The 17,324-nt window shown below is 45.8% G+C and overlaps 1 protein-coding gene across 1 annotated transcript in view; it reads right to left on the bottom strand.

Annotated features, from left to right (window-relative positions):
- Positions 1–1,958: 1,958 nt before the first annotated feature.
- The window catches only part of GRIK4 (glutamate ionotropic receptor kainate type subunit 4), a 1,066,812-nt gene continuing 1,051,446 nt past the window's right edge, over positions 1,959–17,324 (bottom strand). Inside the window, exons 19-20 of the mRNA XM_069224875.1 lie at positions 9,243–9,361; positions 1,959–4,296 (exon numbers count right to left, since the gene is read on the bottom strand). Coding sequence (XP_069080976.1) covers positions 3,940–4,296; positions 9,243–9,361 — 476 coding nt within the window. The 3' untranslated portion in view covers positions 1,959–3,939. The remainder of the gene's footprint in view (positions 4,297–9,242; positions 9,362–17,324) is intronic.

Below are 17,324 nucleotides of genomic sequence, written 5' to 3'. Positions count from 1 at the left end.
ATGGCAAAAGACTTTGTCACTATCTAGCTCAGCGTGGATAGCACTGTGCTGATCCTATGCTTAAAAACTTTGCTAGATAAGTAGACATTTGAGGTGAGCAAATCTAGAGTGTCGCTGGTGTTGCAGGGTGTTCCTTACTTGAGCTGCTCTCCACCTAAATTTGGGAACTTCCCAGAGTTCTCTCTTGTTTTTTGCATAATTGATGCGTCACTATAACCCTGAAAGGGCCTTGTTTTGACTTACACTGGGTGCTCCCTTGTGTCTGGACAAAGCTAAACCCCTCTGAAATGCTCTAATGAGAGCAAAACACGTGTCAGGGGTTGCTTTACTCATTCCAGGTTAGCTTGGATGGTATTTGACCAGTCTAAAGCTGTAATACTGTGCCTGGAGTGGTAAATGGCTTTTGTCATTTTACAGCTCGGCGAGGATGACACTGTGTCAATCCTATGCTTAAAGACTTTGGCCCTCATTCTGACCTTGGCGGGCGGGGGAGGCCGCCCGCCAAAGTCCCGCCGTCAGGTTACCGTTCCGCGGTCGAAAGACCGCGGCGGTAATTCTGACTTTCCCGCTGGGCTGGCGGGCGGTCGCCTTCAGGCCGCCCGCCAGCCCAGCGGGAAAGAGGCTTCCACGATGAAGCCGGCTCGGAATCGAGCCGGCGGAGTGGAAGCTGTGCGACGGGTGCAGTTGCACCCGTCGCGTATTTCACTGTCTGCGCAGCAGACAGTGAAATACATTTAGGGGCCCTCTTACGGGGGCCCCTGCAATGCCCATGCCAGTGGCATGGGCACTGCAGGGGCCCCCAGGGGCCCCGCGACCCCCCCTACCGCCATCCGGTTCCCGGCGGTCGGACCGCCGGGATCTGGATGGCGGTAGGGGGGGTCGGAATCCCCTCGGCGGCGCAGCAAGCTGCGCCGCCTTGGAGGATTCAATGGGGCGGCGGTACACTGGCGGGAGACCGCCAGTGTTGCCGGTCCGACCGCGGCTTTACCACCGCGGTCGGAATCCCCATTGGAGCACCGCCGGCCTGTCGGCGGTGCTCCCGCGGTCCTCCGCCCTGGCGGTCTTTGACCGCCAGGGTCAGAATGACCGCCTTTGTCACTATCTAGCTCGTCGTGGATAGCACTGTGCTGATCCTATGCTTAAAAACTTTGCTAGATAAGCAGACATTTGAGGTGAGCAAATCTAGAGTGTTGCTGGTGTTGCAGGGTGCTCTTTACTAGAGCTGCTCTCCACCTAAATTTGGGAACTTCCCAGAGTTCTCTCTTGTTTTTTGCATAATTGATGTGTCACTCTAACCCTGAAAGGGCCTTGTTTTGATATATATATATATATATATATATACATATATATATATAATATATATATATATATTTGTTATGCTTAACTCCACAACATGAACATTGGCAATATATGTATAATAACAATATGTAGATGTGGAGTTAAGAACAGCAAATCTATAGTCATAGCCTTTACTACACAGTAGTTATGTTGTTGATGTTCCCACTGTGGTATTTTTGTTGTATGATATTATTGGGGTTGCTATTCAAACTGATGTTCTGGGGGGCATGTAGTTTTGAAGGTGATGAGAAGTAGGGCGCAGCCCTTGGGTACTCCACATGTGAAAGGGCCCTTCTAGGATCTTGCGGTCTCCATCTGCACAGGGTGGTGTCAGTTAAGTAGACAGAAAATGAGTACAGCATAGTACTGACAAATCCCATTCAGGGTGCTAGGGTCCGAAATAGAGTATGATAGTCGACTGATCTAAAGGCAACTGAGAGATGTGGAAGCAGTGGGAAGCAGGTATCCCCCTTGTCTACAGTTAAGAGGACATAGTCTACCCATTGTGTGGTGTCTGTTTCAGTGCTGCAGCATGATCTGAAGCCTAATTCGGAACTATTAAGGAGATGATTGGTGCTGACGTTTTCTGGCAGTAGAGCATCAACAGTTTTTTTTTTCTTCAAGCTTGCTGATGAAAGGTAAATGGCTGATGTACCAGTTAGTGACATGACCATCCGGGGCTTACCATTAGGCCTGACTGGGGTATACAAGGAATATTCCTCTTTCTTGACCAGTTGCCTTTCAATAAGTTATTTCATCTAACTTCTTGATGCAAATTCATGCTGAAGTGCCACTATGTATAAAAACAAACTCACATACTCAAACAACACTGACTTGAACTACTCAAATCTGTTACCTGGGCTTGAAGTTTTAAAAAAAGTTTTTCAAAACTTAATATGAACTAGCCAAAATGTCAGGTGTTTTGTGTACGTGTTACAGCATCTCCTTTGGTTTTTGTAGCTGTTTAGGGACCAATTGCAAACCTCCCATCTTTGAAACACTCGAAAGATCAGACTACGGATATGTTGAGTAAAATGTTGTAATTTCTTTTGCCCATTGAATACTCCTAGTGACATCGATTTTTCAGTTGGTCAGACCTGGTAAAACTAAAAAAATAAAAATAAATGATCCATCTGCTCAAACGGTTGGCAATGTTAGATAAAGTTTTGCACTAAGGATAAAGAGAGCAAATACATTGTTCATGTTATGATTTACTAGTTGTGTAAAGGGAAATGAGAAAAGAAGGTTCACATTAGGACTTTGCACTAGGCAAAAATGAACCAAGCTGAATTTGAAACACTTCTGCAGCTGGGAATGAGACACATCTTTTTTGCTTTAAGCATAGTTGTGTCTTTCAGATGTAAAAACTAGTGTGGGGTGTTGTTTCTAACCAGAAAACTTCGCGTGCCATCAATTTTATTCGTTTTGTGTTGTGGTGTGAACCTTTTTACTATATGGCTTAGAGCAAAGCCTATTTCCCCCCTTCGTTGTCATGCAAGAAGCAAAAATGCTACAAATATATATATCTTCATTTTTTGGGCTTCATTTTCTTGACCGTAGTGCAAAATATTGTACAAAACAGAATAGGAAATTGTTGATTAGTATGCTGGTGTGCAGTGTGTTATTTAAATTAATTTGCCACATTGGTTCTCATGATCAGCCTACACGTCTGTTCCTTGTCTCTGTCCAACAAGTGGGCTGCAGCCTGACCATAGACTACTATAGGGGAAGGGCACGAAGGAGTGAAGCAAACACCTTTCCCAGACATAACAAATACATCACCTTCTCCAACATGTCCAAAACATGACCAAACAAGGTCAAAACATGATCCAGAAAAAAACAAAGATTTAAAAAAATAGAAGACACATAACCCTTAAACAAGGGGTGTGTCAAGGCCCCTCTGAGTTCACTGTGTGTGATGGTTGGCATTCGTATCCATTCACGATATGAGTTATCTTTCCTTTATCATTTGTTTTTGGCATTTTATTTCCGGCGAAGGCGGAAATGGAACCCCCTGGGACAAGATTGCCTCCGCCTCTGAAGATACGTGTGCTACAGAATCCAGATCACTCTTCGGCTCAATTGAACCGATTTACAGATGTTCGTGAATTTTTGTGGCCCTCATCCCCTCCTGGAGCAGCTGACACTTTTCACTGTCTTAGATGGAACTACTTTCCAAACCCTCTCGAGTGATGCGCCCAGATGAGTTCTCTGATGTCTTTCCACGTCACAGTTCTCTGGGAGCTGCTTTAGTGTCAGGTTGGCTATTCCATTGCAGACTAGTGGCACAATTGCTGAATCCTCGTTTTGGGTACATTTGGCACCAAGTGTCTCTGTATTGGCACTCATTGCTGAAAAGCAGCCCTGCTGGCGGTTTACAGATACCATTTTTTTCGTGACGCACACTGACCGGATGCCTTTGCAGCCAAGATGGCAAACAGCCTGTCCTATGGGCACGAGGCGATCCCTCAGCAGGGCTACTTCTCTGCGTTTTGGAAGCGTGGTAACAGCTTAAGGTTTAAAAACAACGCTGGATTATTTTTAAAGAGTGTGTCATAAAAAATGGAGTTGTTCCATGGCTCTTTATAGCAGTCATTAATTCTACTCAGGGCCACTGCAGTCTGTAGTTTTCTCCCAGTCCAAGCTATCCTCACTCTGTGCCGGCGAGGACCGTGACCTCAGTCCTTGGAATCTGCGGCATTCCGGACAGACCCGGATGTGAGTGCAGCCCCGTGCCACAAGAGCAGCCTCTTGAGCAAGTCTCTGGGCCAGCGGGTCAGGCCCACTCCCCCCACACAGTTTGCCATTGCTGAGAGTGGAGGTGGTGCGTGCACGGCGCTCCTCCTGCATGACAGGCCGCGTCCTCACCACACCCATTCGCCGGCGACGAGGCTGGAAAGTGTCTTTGCAGAGGATAATGCTTTGCAACTCGGTCGCCATCTCCTGACACACGGACACCTGCGGGACAGGAGATAATGCAGTTATGACATTGGCACTCACATCTGAATATTTCTCAAAAAAAGCATACAGAAAAGGCTGTAGTATCTGTAGGATTGTGGCCACATACGTACAATATTTAGAAGGAACACCAGCAATTGAATTTATATAGTTCTTAATACCCCTGATGAGTCGTCAAAGTGCTTTTTTGGTGAGTAGCACACTACTCCAGAACCCAAGAGGAATTAGTGGTGGATTAGTATAGGGAATTATGAGTACAGTATTAGTATTAGTGTTAGTTAATTTGAGCGGAGGATATGTAAGTTTGTTAGTTGGATTGACTATACTAATGGAGGGATAGAGGAGGGAAGAATTCCAGAAGCGTTAACTGGAAGTTTATAATAATAGGATGAAGCTTGGGATGAATAAAGGAGAGATGGAGGACAAAAGAGTCTGTGGAAAGGTGTTAGGGAGATCATAGTAGCAGAAGGTGTTTTGAATGACTCAAAGGTGAGATAAATGTGGGCGAATTTAGTTGGGTTGTTTGGGAGATCATAGTGGTAAACTGAGGTGTGGGGTGAGCCAGGAGCAGTAGAGGAGGGAAGAGCTTAGGCAGAGTTATTTCGGAGATCAAAGTAGTAGAATGGGTTTGGGATGAGTCAGAGTGGGGATGGAGGATAGATTGATAGAGACATACGGTGATGGGAAGACAGAGTAAAGCTTACGAGAGAGTACATTTTATTTTATTTTATTTATTTATTTTTTATTTACTTTTTTTTTTTAATGTATTTATTTAGTAGAAGAAATTGGGCATGCAATAGAATGTTTTTCAAATAGATTTCCTTGTGCCCTATAAATAAATTGTGTCCAACATGAAAAGGGAAAGGGCAACTGTCAATCTCACTGGAAACAGAATGCATAGGCCTTAGCCTGTAAATAAAGCAGGAAGGGCAGGACTGATAGTATTAGCAGTACTTTCCACTGTACTTACACCTCTTATTTAATTTGGGAATAAATAGTGGGCACATCATTTCTTCTCCTAATTCTGTAACTGCTGTCTATTAGCAAAACACATTGAGAGACATCTCAAAACATTACATGGAAGTGATAATTAATACTGCGGCATCTTGCCCTGTTACAATTGCATGTTTGTTCTTAGCTCTAGCAGAGAATAAGTCTGCTAACCTGATTGTAGGAAGGTGGCTCTGTATATACTATACCAAAATGAGGTATGGTGTGCACAGAGGCTTAACAGAGCCTAAAGTAGAAAATACAGATGCTCTCTTTAGTTGTAGTGTGGTCGAGCCGTTAGGCTGATCAGAGGGTAGAGCAAAGCATTTGTTGTACACACACAGTCAAGAAGTGAGGCACACACTCAGTGATTAACTCCAGGCCAATTGTTTTTATATGGCAAAAATATTTTTTTTAACTTTATTTCTAGAACCAGAAGGTTTTTGATGCAGGTAAATACAGTGGTCAATAGGTATCAAACATTTGTATCAAATGTACTTTGTTTAGCAAATAAAGCAGTTTACAAGTAAGAAGTAATTTTCTATTTCAAAAGGTGACTGCAAATTTTCATAGGAACCAATGCAGTCCTATGGGAGGTAAAGTATTAGTAAGTTTTAAAGGTAAGTACTCGACTCACAATTCCAGTATCCAGGGGTTAGGATGTCCATGGGTCTAAGTTCAAATTGACCCTAATCATGCACCACCAGCAACACAGGTCGGCCGGGTGCGGAGGTCAAAGTTGATGTTGGATTTAGAATAGGATCCTATGGAGACTGGGGGCACTCAAAAAAGATCAGTTGGCAGGTAAGTACCTGTGTCCTCAGGGCGCAGATCCTGGGGTGTTTAGAAGAGCACTAGGGGGCCACAGGTCTGCACCAAACATACACCCCTCAGTGGCACAGCGGCGGCCGGGTGCAGGGTGCAAACACAAGGCTGGACGCTCAAAGCTATTCAATAGCGGGACCCCTGTGGTCACAAAAGGTGCTGCCGGATGGGTCCAGGGGGTCGGTTCCGGGACACCAAAGGCTGGACAGGCAGGAGAGGTGCTCACTGGATGTTGTTGGACCATCTGTCGGATTTCCCCAGGCCAAGGGGCTGAGGGTGCGGGGGTCTCTTTGTGCATCAGGAGTCTTCTCCAGATACTGCTGTGGTAAAGGGGGGTCCTCCAGATTCAGGCTGCAGGCATCGTTGTGTTGGCCAAGAGGGGTCAACCAAGAATGGACTCGAGGTTGGAATCATCTGGGTACCTTCTCTGGACTGGGTAGTGGGCGTTGGGTTGAGAGTGGACAGGGCTTGTGGATCCGGGGCGGTTCTGGAGACCCTTTGGTGATTTCTTTTGGACAGGGCTGCTGTCCTCTGGAGTTCTTGGTCCTCTGCTGAGGAGGAAGTCCTCTGGGGGTTTGTAGAGGTCGTTGATCCTTCAGGATGCATCGCCTTCTTGAAGCAGGGGTCTTTGAAGCTGCAAACAGGCTGCAAGGGCTTGGGCCAAGTCAGTTGTCATCTGGGGTCTTCACTGCTGGCGTCGGCTTCGCACTTCTTCTTCTTTCTCTCTTCTGAGGTCGCCAGGAATCTGGTGAGTAAGGTTCAGGGTTGCCCCTAAATACTAGATTTAGGGGTGTTACTGGGGTCAGAGGGCAGTAGCCAATGGCTACTATCCCTAAGGGTGGCTATACCCTTCCTGTGCACACACCCTTTGGGGAGTGGAGCACATTCCTAACCCAATTAGTCCCTATCCCCCACAACAAGATGGAGGATTCTGCAAAGAGAGGGTCTCCTCAGCTTTGGACACATTAGGGGTGGTCTCAGCTGCAGTGATCACTCCTCCCTGTTTTACCTAATTTTTCCACCTGACCTGCCACCAAGAGTGGATCTGCTCTGGGGGCAGGCATCTCCAAGTGCTGGAGTGCCCTGGGGCACTGTAACAGGAGGCCTGAGCGCTTGAAGCTCACTGCCACATGTTACAGTTCCTGCAAGGAGGAGGTGTGAAACACCTCTACCCAGAGTAGGCTTTGTTTCTGACCACAGAGAGCACAAAGGCTCTCACCCGTTGGGGTCAGAAACTTGTCTGTTAGTGGCAGGCTGGCACAGACAGGTCGGTCCTGCATTGGGTAAAATACAGGGGGCATCTCTAAGATGACCTATGTGTATATCTTACAATAAATCCAACACTGGCATCAGTGTGGTTTTATTGTGCTGAGAAGTTTGATACCAAACTTCCCAGTCTACAGTTAAGCCATTATGGAGCTGTGAATTTGTACTCCCAGCCCATGTACTCAATATGGCCACATTGCACTTACAATGTCTTAAGAATGGGCTTAGACACTTTAGGGGCATATTGCTCATAAAAGCTATGCCCTCAACTGTGGTATAGTGCACCCTGCCTTAGTGCTAAAAGGCCTGCTGGAGGGGTGACCTTCCTCTCCCCTACAACACACACAATCTGCAATGGCAGTGTGCATGTGCTTGGTGAGGGGGTCCCTTGCGGTGGTACAATACATGCTGCAGCCCTTAGGGACCATCCCTGAATACAGAGCCCTTGGTACCACTGGTACCATTTACAAGGGACTTAGCTGGGTGCCAGGGGTGTGCCATTGTGGAAACAATGGCACAATTTAGGGAAAGAACAATGGTGCAGGGGCCTGGTTAGCAGGATCCCAGCACACACTCGGTCAAATTAGCATCAATACAAGGCAAAAAAGTTGAGGGGGTAACCATGCCAAAGGGGGCCCTTTCGTACACTGATTACTAACCTTTTTTTAATTTTGCGCCATTTCTGATAGGTTCATGATGTGGGGAATAATTCAAATGTATTCTTCATTGCCAAAGATCTGTCTTTCCCATTTCTTTTATATCAAAGTGCCATTAACAACCAGTGAGTGGTATGTCACCCAAAGAATTCATTAAAAAGGATGGAGTCTGCTTATACTATATGACAGGATAACCTATTCCATTTCATAAATGTGTTCCACCTAAAATAGTTGACTATTATTGTGGGTCAAACTACTTCCTGGTGGCTGGTCTTCGAGTCTCGCTTATGTGGACACTGCACTGTCATCTTTTAATATGGCCCATTGTTAAGAAAACGTAGACCAGCTGTTAGCCCCGAGCCCAACATTCTTTTTCGTTACTACCTTAGCTACTTTCACTCCATCCTTTTTTACCAGAAGGAAAAGGAAGGGGCATAACATGGAAATATTCAGTATTCAGTGAATACTCATACAGTTAAAAAAATAGAAATGAGTGTGCACGTATTTCACTTTTATTTGAAGGCATGTAGTAATTCGTAAAAGAGTACCCCAGTACTTTTGTGAATCGCCCTTGTGAATCTGACCACGGGCACTCAGCTGTGACACGACGCTCCTCTGTGCCTCGACTCACCTGTCAGTGACCAGTGGTGAGGCACATACAATCAGCTTACATCTTGGATGTCAGAAGTCCTTGGATCTTTGTAGATGTCAAGGGCAAGCCTAGGATAGGTGGCACGAGGGAGGTTCCCAATGGGTACATGCCTTTTGACTACACAACAGAAACATTTGTTGTGGATCAGAGGATACATGGTTTGTGGAGGTTCGCAGAATTGGTGGTAGAGAAGGCTTTTATACATACGATTCACTTGGTGAACAGAACTTTCATGCCACCATCAAATGTGTGCTCATAAACTGATCTTTATACCCAGATTCTATCAATGACTTCCTTGTGCATTCTACCGATATCCACCGCCTTCTTGTTGCTAATGTTTTCGTGAGGAAGGAATCATTGTGAACAAGGCCTTTGCAATTAATTTTTGTTGACTGGGAATAGCCATGGGCACTGCTAGCATTCAGATTCTGCGCGCTAACCATGCTTTCCACCTCCAAAGCAGCATTATCAAAGGCACTAAGAGAATCTTCCAGAAGTGGATTTGAAAGAGAATGCGGCATACCACGCTGGCGGGGGCAGCGGGACAAACTATTTACCTCGCTCTCCTCAGAATGTCGGCCTGTCCACAGGAACTCCAGCATAGCCATAAAAATGGCCACTATCAGACCACAGATGAGGACCACAAAGATCCCTCCAATGTTCTCCATTCCGAGACCTAGAGAAAGGAGGGACACATCACGTTACTCTGAAAGACCACGCATTGGGAAAGACGGAATTAGATTGAAGTAGCAATTGCCTGATAGTCGTGCATAATTTAAACACACTATACAGGCACAAGTAACTCTAACTCCTCGCTGAAGTATAACTGACCACTTTCGCTTTAAACCTAGCACAAATAGACAAACACTTTGGAGAGACACTCATCAGCTTCCAAATACATCATGTTGCTTAAAAAACTTTTCTTTGAAGACGATTAACCCTGAGTACTATTCACCACGATCCACTCTACATTTACTGATACTTTGTCAAATTTATTATATGTCAAAATTATTATATCCTTCATATTCACTCACCTGCTCTATCCCGTCTGCAATCAATGATGATTCACCAAGTTTACCATCCTGGCCACATTTGACCACTTACTACTTCTACAAGCATTGCCTCTTCTCTAACTGCAATAGCCTCTACCCTCGCTGTCCATCTGTATGTACTCTACATTTTGTCAATATCCCCTGGTGTACTATCCACTCTCCTCTCATTTGTAAACTTTTAAAAAACATTTTAAAACATTTTATGGAATAATGTATCAGAGCAGAAACAGTTTCTAAACAAATGAACTACAAAGTAATTTAGATGTTCCACAAAACATTTGGAGTACATTTATTTAAAGGATAAATGAGGGCATGATTCATGGATATTATGTGAGGGTTATTTAGATTTTACATTATATGCAAAGGTACAGATTTCGAAGCAGGAGTAAGATGAGAGGCTTTGGAAGAGAAGGTTAAGTGTTTGTGGAGTGGAGTAGGGTAGAGTGGCTTGGAGTGGCATGGCATAGATTGGAGTGGCATAGAGTAGAATGGCGTAGCATAGAGTAGATTGGAGTGGAGTGGTGTATGTTAAAGTAAGAGAGTAAAGTGGTGTAGAATGGAGAAGCGTAGAGTAGACTGGAATAGAGTAGAGTAGAGGTAAGTAGAGTAGAATGGTGTAGAGTGGAGTGGGGTAGACCACAATGGAGTGAAGTGTATAGGGTAACTTAGAGTGAAGTGGTATAGACTGGCTTAGAGTGGAGTGGCATAGAGTAGCATGGAGTGGCGTAGAGTGGAGAGATATAGAGTGGAGTGACATACAGTGCAGTAGTGGAGAGTAGAATGGCATAAAGTACACTGGGGGACTGTGCAGTGGAGTAGAGAGCTATAGAGTAGAGTGGCATAAAGTACAGTGAGGTAGAGTGGTGTAGAGTGTAGTGGCATAACGTACAGTGATGTAGAGTAGAGTGGTGTGGAGTGGAATAGGACAGTGCAGAGTGCAGTGGCATTTGGTGCAGTGGTGTGGGGTGCTGTGGAATAGGGTGCAGTGGTGTAGAGTGCAGTGGCATAGAGTAGAAGGGTGCAAAATAGAATGGTGGAGGATGCAGTGGCACAGATGAGTGGTGCAGCATATAATTCAGTAGTGTACAGGGCACTAGCACAGAGTAGAGTGGTGCAGAGTGCAGTGGCATAGAGTAGAGTGGTTCAGAGTAGATTAGAGTGACAGGGTGCAGTGGCTTAGAGTACAATGATGCAAAGTAGAGTACAGTGGATTAGAGTGGTGGAGACTAAAGTGAAGTGACCTAGAGTGCAAAGTAGAGTGTTAGAGCACAGAGTGGCAAGGTGTAGAGTGGTGTGGAGTAGATCTGTGTGGCATACAGTGCAGCAGAGTACAGTGCAGTGGCATACAGTGCAGGGGAGTAGAGCAGACTTGCACAGAGGGCAGTGGCATAGAGCAGTGTGTTGCAGAGTACATTAGGGTGGTGTGGAGTGCAGTGGTATAGAGTAGATTTCAGTGGAGGCGGGTGGTGAAGAATAGAGTGATATAGAGTGCAGTGGTGCACAGTAGAGTGCAATGGCTTAGAGGGGTGCAGAGTAGAGTGGTGTGGGGTGCAATAGCATAGAGTGCAGTGGTGTAGAGTAGAGTGGTGCAGAGAAGAGTGAACTGTCATAGAGTGCAGTGGTGTACGGTAGAAAGGTCCAGAGTAGAGTGGCACAGTGTCCACTTGTGTAGCGTAGAGTGGAGTAGAGTGGTGTAGAGTGCAGTGGTGCAGAGTAGAGTGCAGTGTTGTAGATTGGTGTAGAGCAGAGTGGCATGAAGTGCAGTGGCATAGAGTACGATGGTGCAGAGAAGAGTTGACTGGCATAGAGTGCAGTGGTTTAGAGAAGAGTGATGCAGAGTAGAGTGGTGCAGAGTGCAGTGACAGAGAGTAGACTGGTGGAGAGGAGAGTGGCACAGAGGCATAGATTGGTGCAGCAGCATAGAATGCAGTGGTGTAGAATGCAGTGGCAGACAGTGCAGTGACAGAGAGTGGTGCAGAGAAGAGCTGAGTAGCATGGAGTGCAGTGGCATGGAATGCAGTGATGTAGAGTGGTGCAGAGAAGAGCAGAGGGGCATAGAGTGCAGTGGTGTAGAGTAGAATAGTGTAAAGCGCATTGGCATAGAGTGGCAAAGAATAAAGTGCCCTGGCCAAGAGTGCAGTTATGTAGAATGGAGTGCAGTGGTGCAAAGTGCAGTGGAGTAGGGTGGTGCAGAGAAAAGCAGAGTGGTGTAGATTGCAGTGGTATAGAGTGGAGTGGTGTAGAGAGCAGTGGTGTAGAATACAATGGTGCAGAGTAGGGGGTTGCAGCATTTAGAGTTCAGTGGTGGTGAGTACAGTGGCACTGAGTGTAGTGGCATAGAGTGGTGCAGAGAAGAGCAGAGTGGTGTAGAGTATAGTGGTGTAGAGTGCAATGACATAGAGTACAATGGCATAGAGTGGCATAAAGTACAGTGGCGTAGAGTGGAGCAGAGTGCAGAGGTGTAGAGTGGTGTGGAGTGCAGTGGCATGTAGCACAGTGGTGTGAAGTGCAGTGATGTAGACAAAAATAGCGTAGAGTGGTGCAGAGAAAAGCAGAGTGGCATAGCGTGCAGCAGCAAAGAGAGCAGTGCCATAGAGTAGTGTGGCACCGAGTGGTGCAGAGTAGAGTGCAATGGTGTGGAGTGCAGTAGCATCGAGTACAGTGGCATAGAGTGCAGTATTGTAGCACGGTGCAGAGAAGAGCAGAGTGGCGTAGAGTACAGTGGTGTAGAAAGGATTGGCATAGAGGGCAGCAGTATAGAATAGAGTGGTGCAGAGTAGAGTGGTGCAGTGCATAGAGTACAGTGGTTTAGAGTTCCGTGGCATTGAGTGTAGTGGCTAAGAGTGGTGCAAAGAAGAGCAGAGTGGCATAGAGTGCAGTGGCACAGAGTGACTTAAAGTACAGTGGCATAGAGTGGTGCAGAGTAGAGTACAGGGGTATAGAGTGATGTAGAGTGCAGTGGCATGTACTGCAGCAGTGTAAATTGTGTTGGTGTAGACTGCAGTTACACAGAGTGGTGCAGAGAAGAGCAGAGTGGCATAAAGTGCAGTGGCATAGAGTGAGTGGTGTAAGGAGCAGTGGCATAGAGTAGAGTGGAACAGAGTGGTGCAGGGTAGAGTGCATAGGTGTGGAGTCCAGTAGCATAGAGTGCAGTGGCATAGATGCAGTGATGCAGCATAGAGTGGTGGAGAGTGCAGTGGTGCAGAGTAGAGTGCAGTGTTGTAGAGTGGTGCAGAGCAGAGTGGCATGAAGTGCAGTGGCATAGATTGCAATGGCATAGAGTAGGGTGGTGCAGAGAAGAGTGGACTGGCATAGAGTGCAGTGGTTTACAGAAGAGTGGTGCAGAGTAGAGTGGTGCAGAGTGCAGTAACACAGACTAGAGTGGAACAGAGGAGAGTGGTGTGAAGGCATAGAGTGGTGCAGCAGCATAGAGTGCAGTGGTGTAGCATGCAGTGGCAAACACTGCAGTGGCATAGAGTGGTGCAGAGAAGAGTTGAGTAGCATGGAGTGCAGTGGCATGGAATAGAGTAGAGTGGCACAGAGTGGTGCAGAGTAGAGTGTATAGGTGTGGAGTCCAGTAGCATAGAGTGCAGTGGCATAGAGTGTAGTATCATTGTGTGGTGTAGAGGAGAGCAGAGTGACAGAGTACAGTGGTGTTCAGTAGAGTGGCATAGAGTGCAGTGGCACAGAGTAGAGTGCAATGGCATGGAGTGCAGCAGTGCAGAGTAGAGTGCAGTGGCACAGAGTATAGTGATGCAGAGTAGAATGCAGTGGCATAGAGTGGTGAAGAGTAGAGTGCATTGCCATAAAGTAGAGCACAGCGGGTAGAGTAGAGTGGTACACAGTACAGTTCAGTGGCATTGAGTAGAGTTGTGTCGAGTAGAGTGCAGTAGCGTAGAGCACAGGGTAGGGGTGTGGGAGGGAAAAGAAGCTACATAGACAGAGACATGGGAAATTAACTGAAAACACAAGCATTCACATGGAGTACTTGAACACGAAGGAAAAAATAGCTCCAAAATGGGAGCAGTGTATGGACACAAGTAGTTGGTCCTTGCTCCAGGGGAGGGCCAAACACAACGGAAGACACAACACTGACAAGCGTGACACCAGGAGACAAAGGAAATGAGAGCAACATTGAAGCTAACAAATGGTAAATTATGTGTATGCTGTAAGCCCACAGTGTGCAACCAACATGTCTCACAGAGACAGCGCATGCACTGTCTAGGCAAAACCTTAAAAGGGCAAATTATCTTACTAAAGCCAGATTCCATGCATAAACATTTTTTTTTATACTTAGAAACAGGTTTTGCCTCTTGCACCTGTCAAGAAGCGCTCAGGTGGTGCTGAATTAAGTTTTGGGCTTAGGTTTAGCAACACTGCATACCCTCCAGAAAATATGACAAAAAACAAGTAATAATGACAAAGGTTGCTTCACACTAGGATTTGTTTTGCATTGGTAGTGAAAAACATGATTTAATCTTTTTTTTGCTGCATCTCTAGAACATTTTGCAAGTACGATCATTTGCCAAATCGACTTCTTATCGAACATCAGATAATTACTATCACCAGCACTCACCTAAGTAGGCTGAGTGGTCTTTCTCACCACATAATTCTTAAAACAGGCATATACTTTTTCAATTTTGGCCACTATTGTTTCTTTCAGTGCTCATTCCTATAGAAGCATGTGAAAAGAACAGATGATGGACGGAATGCTGAACAATGCAAACATTCACCCCCAGTCACAAAGATCAGGGTTTAATCCATCATTTCACCCTTTATCAGCCTGGCTGATGAAGGGTGATACCCTGAAACCTGTCCCAGGATGCTTGTTTCCGGTCCAGGGAGAACCTGGCCTGGTAGTTCGGGCTGTACTGTTCCCATGGGGAACAGGGTCAAGACTGATTTGCATATGGCTGGGTCCAAACTGGGGTGGCATGGTGAGCAAATAAATTGATGGATTAAACCCAGATCTGTGACTGGGGTGAATGGTTGATTGGTTCTACATTCCGTCCATCATTTGTGTTTGTTTGTTTTTGTTGCATAAGTGCACCGGGTATGCCCAGACGTGGGTCCCGGACTCACCGTGCCACTGGATTCAAGCTAGCATGGCTGATGAAGGATGATACCCTGAAACCGGTTCCAGGATGCTTGAGGACCTGGCCTGACAGTTCGGGCTGGACTGTTCCCATGGGAACAGGGTCAAGACTGATTTGCATATTTCTGGGTCCAAACTGGGGTGGCATGGTGAGCAAAAGAATTGATGAATTAAACCCAGATCTGTGACTTGGGTGAATGTTTGATTGGTTCCACATTCCATCCATCATTTGTGTTCATTTGCTTTTATCATTGCTTTAGAAGGCAGGAGGGTAATGCCTGGCAATCTAGCGGTAGGAAAACAAGGTCTTTAATGTTCAAAAGGCATTGCTTTGTTCATGCATGTGATGGCATGTGGTGGTTAGGAGTACTCTTTTTTAGGGACTGAGGCTTATCTCTCATTAACACACTTTGAGCTGAAGGAAGACGGAGAGAGGCAAAAAAGGGATAATGACAAAGAAAGAGTGTTGGTCCTGGCCCTGTTTGCAGAGTCACCCCCACAAGTTTGCCTTCTGTTGCTGAACCCGTTTTTGTTGACACTAGGACTCTGTGCACTTTTACCCTGCTAATCAGTGATAAAGTGCCTGTTCTACCTCCATAAAACATGGTATTATTGGCATATATCTGATTGGTACATTTAATTTAATTGTACGTCCCTCTGAATGGAACATGAAGGGCCTATACATTAAAGGCTACTAGTGGGCAGCAATACTCATTGTGCCACCCACCAAAGTAGCCTTGTAAAACATGTCTCAAGCCTGCCATTGTAGCACATAGTGCAGTTTTAAACTGCTATTTTGACTTGGCAAGATAAGCTATTTGCCAGGCCTAAGCATTCCTTATTAATACTTATATGTAAACCTAAGGATGGCCTAAAGTGTCATAGGGCAGGGTGCATTGTATTTAAAAAGTGGGATATGTGTCCTGCAAGTGAAAAACTACTAACGTTGTTTTTCTCTATTGTAAGGCCTATATATCCCATTGAACAATACCAAATTACCTTATTAAATGTACTAAGTACTAACTTCAAATAGGGAGCAAATAGAGATGTGATGTTTACACTTGAATTAATTATAATTGTAAATTCTCTTTAATGGTGAAGTCTGATTTTAAGACATAATTCTGAAAATGCCACTTTTTGAAAGTTGTCATTTTCTTGTGCCAACCAACTGTGCCTTCTGCCAGCGTCTTGAGTCACATGATAGTTTGGTGCCTTGACCAGGAAAAGAGGAAATACTTTCCAGAACCAGTGTTGCTGGAAGGTCAGAGAGTCCCCTGCACAAGGCTGGCACCAGGTATAAATATTGGCCTTCCAGAGCCACTCATCATAACTCTCCTGGGCCTGTAGAAACTTTGGTAGAAGGACAGTCCTACTGCCAGAGGACTGTCCTGCTGCTTGAAGGACTATTTCCTCTCTTAAGAAGGAAGATAGCAAATTTTTCCTTGATCCCAGGTTACCCAGAGTGACTCCGAGGGTCAGTTGGCTACCTCCTCTGTGAGCCATGGGACACATATGCATTAGAGGCCTCCCTGCAACTGCTCAGCGGGCCAGCTGCAACTGAACCAGCCTGAGCCCTACTGGGGATCTCTTAAGGAGTAAGTACTGATACCCAAGAAGTGGCGCAGGTTAGGGCTTCTCACAACTGCAAATGGGTCAGTTTGTGCAGAAACTCCGCTGTCCGCAACATCTGCCACTCACCATGGCTGATCGCTGTCAGCTCAAAGAGCTGGTCCCACCAGAGCTTTCTGGTGGGGCCAGCTCTTCATGCTGACGGTGACCGGCCATGGTGAGTGGCAAAGTGAGAGCTACAGCAATGACAGCTCGCAGACACCAAAAATGCAAAACTCCAGGACCAATCTGATCGTCACGCAACAGCAATGACTGCCTGCAACTCGTGATCTCCTCTTTGCTTAGGAAACCTTCTCTTTGTGGTTTTCTCCAACACTAACAGACCTTTTTGCACTGGACTTGAGAAGGTAACTTTTCAGCTGGACTAACCTGGTCCCTGTATCCAAGCCATGCTCCATGATGGTCAGCAGGGACTATGACTTTCCCCCAGTCTGGTGTGATCAGATGACACAAGGCACTACTTTCAATGAAAAACTTTAACACTGAATATCTCCGCTAGACATAAAGCAGAATTGGGGTAGTAAGGGTGAGAGGTGCAGCACATCTGGAAAGTAAAGCACAGTACAGTTGTTGAGTGTAAGTACAGTAAGAGTCTGGTGCCAAATGGTCAAGTGCCTTACTACCCAGTAGGCACAAACTTGAGTACAAGAGTACACAGTAACAACAGTTGCAATGTGACCACAGCACACAGATGTAAATAGTCCAATAGGATAGCAAGGATATGTATCCCTGGTAGAACGGTTAAAGTTGGAGAAAGAATACGTGAAGATCCCAAACTTGTTGGTGAAAAATGTCTTTAATTGGAGGCACAGTCTGCCTCAAGAGTGCGCGTTCTTCAAAATACAGCCAACACGTGTTTCGTC

This window comes from Pleurodeles waltl, chromosome 3_1, assembly GCF_031143425.1.
Source record: "Pleurodeles waltl isolate 20211129_DDA chromosome 3_1, aPleWal1.hap1.20221129, whole genome shotgun sequence".
NCBI classification, from domain to species: domain Eukaryota; kingdom Metazoa; phylum Chordata; class Amphibia; order Caudata; family Salamandridae; genus Pleurodeles; species Pleurodeles waltl.
This window is presented reverse-complemented; position numbering and strand designations above follow the sequence as displayed.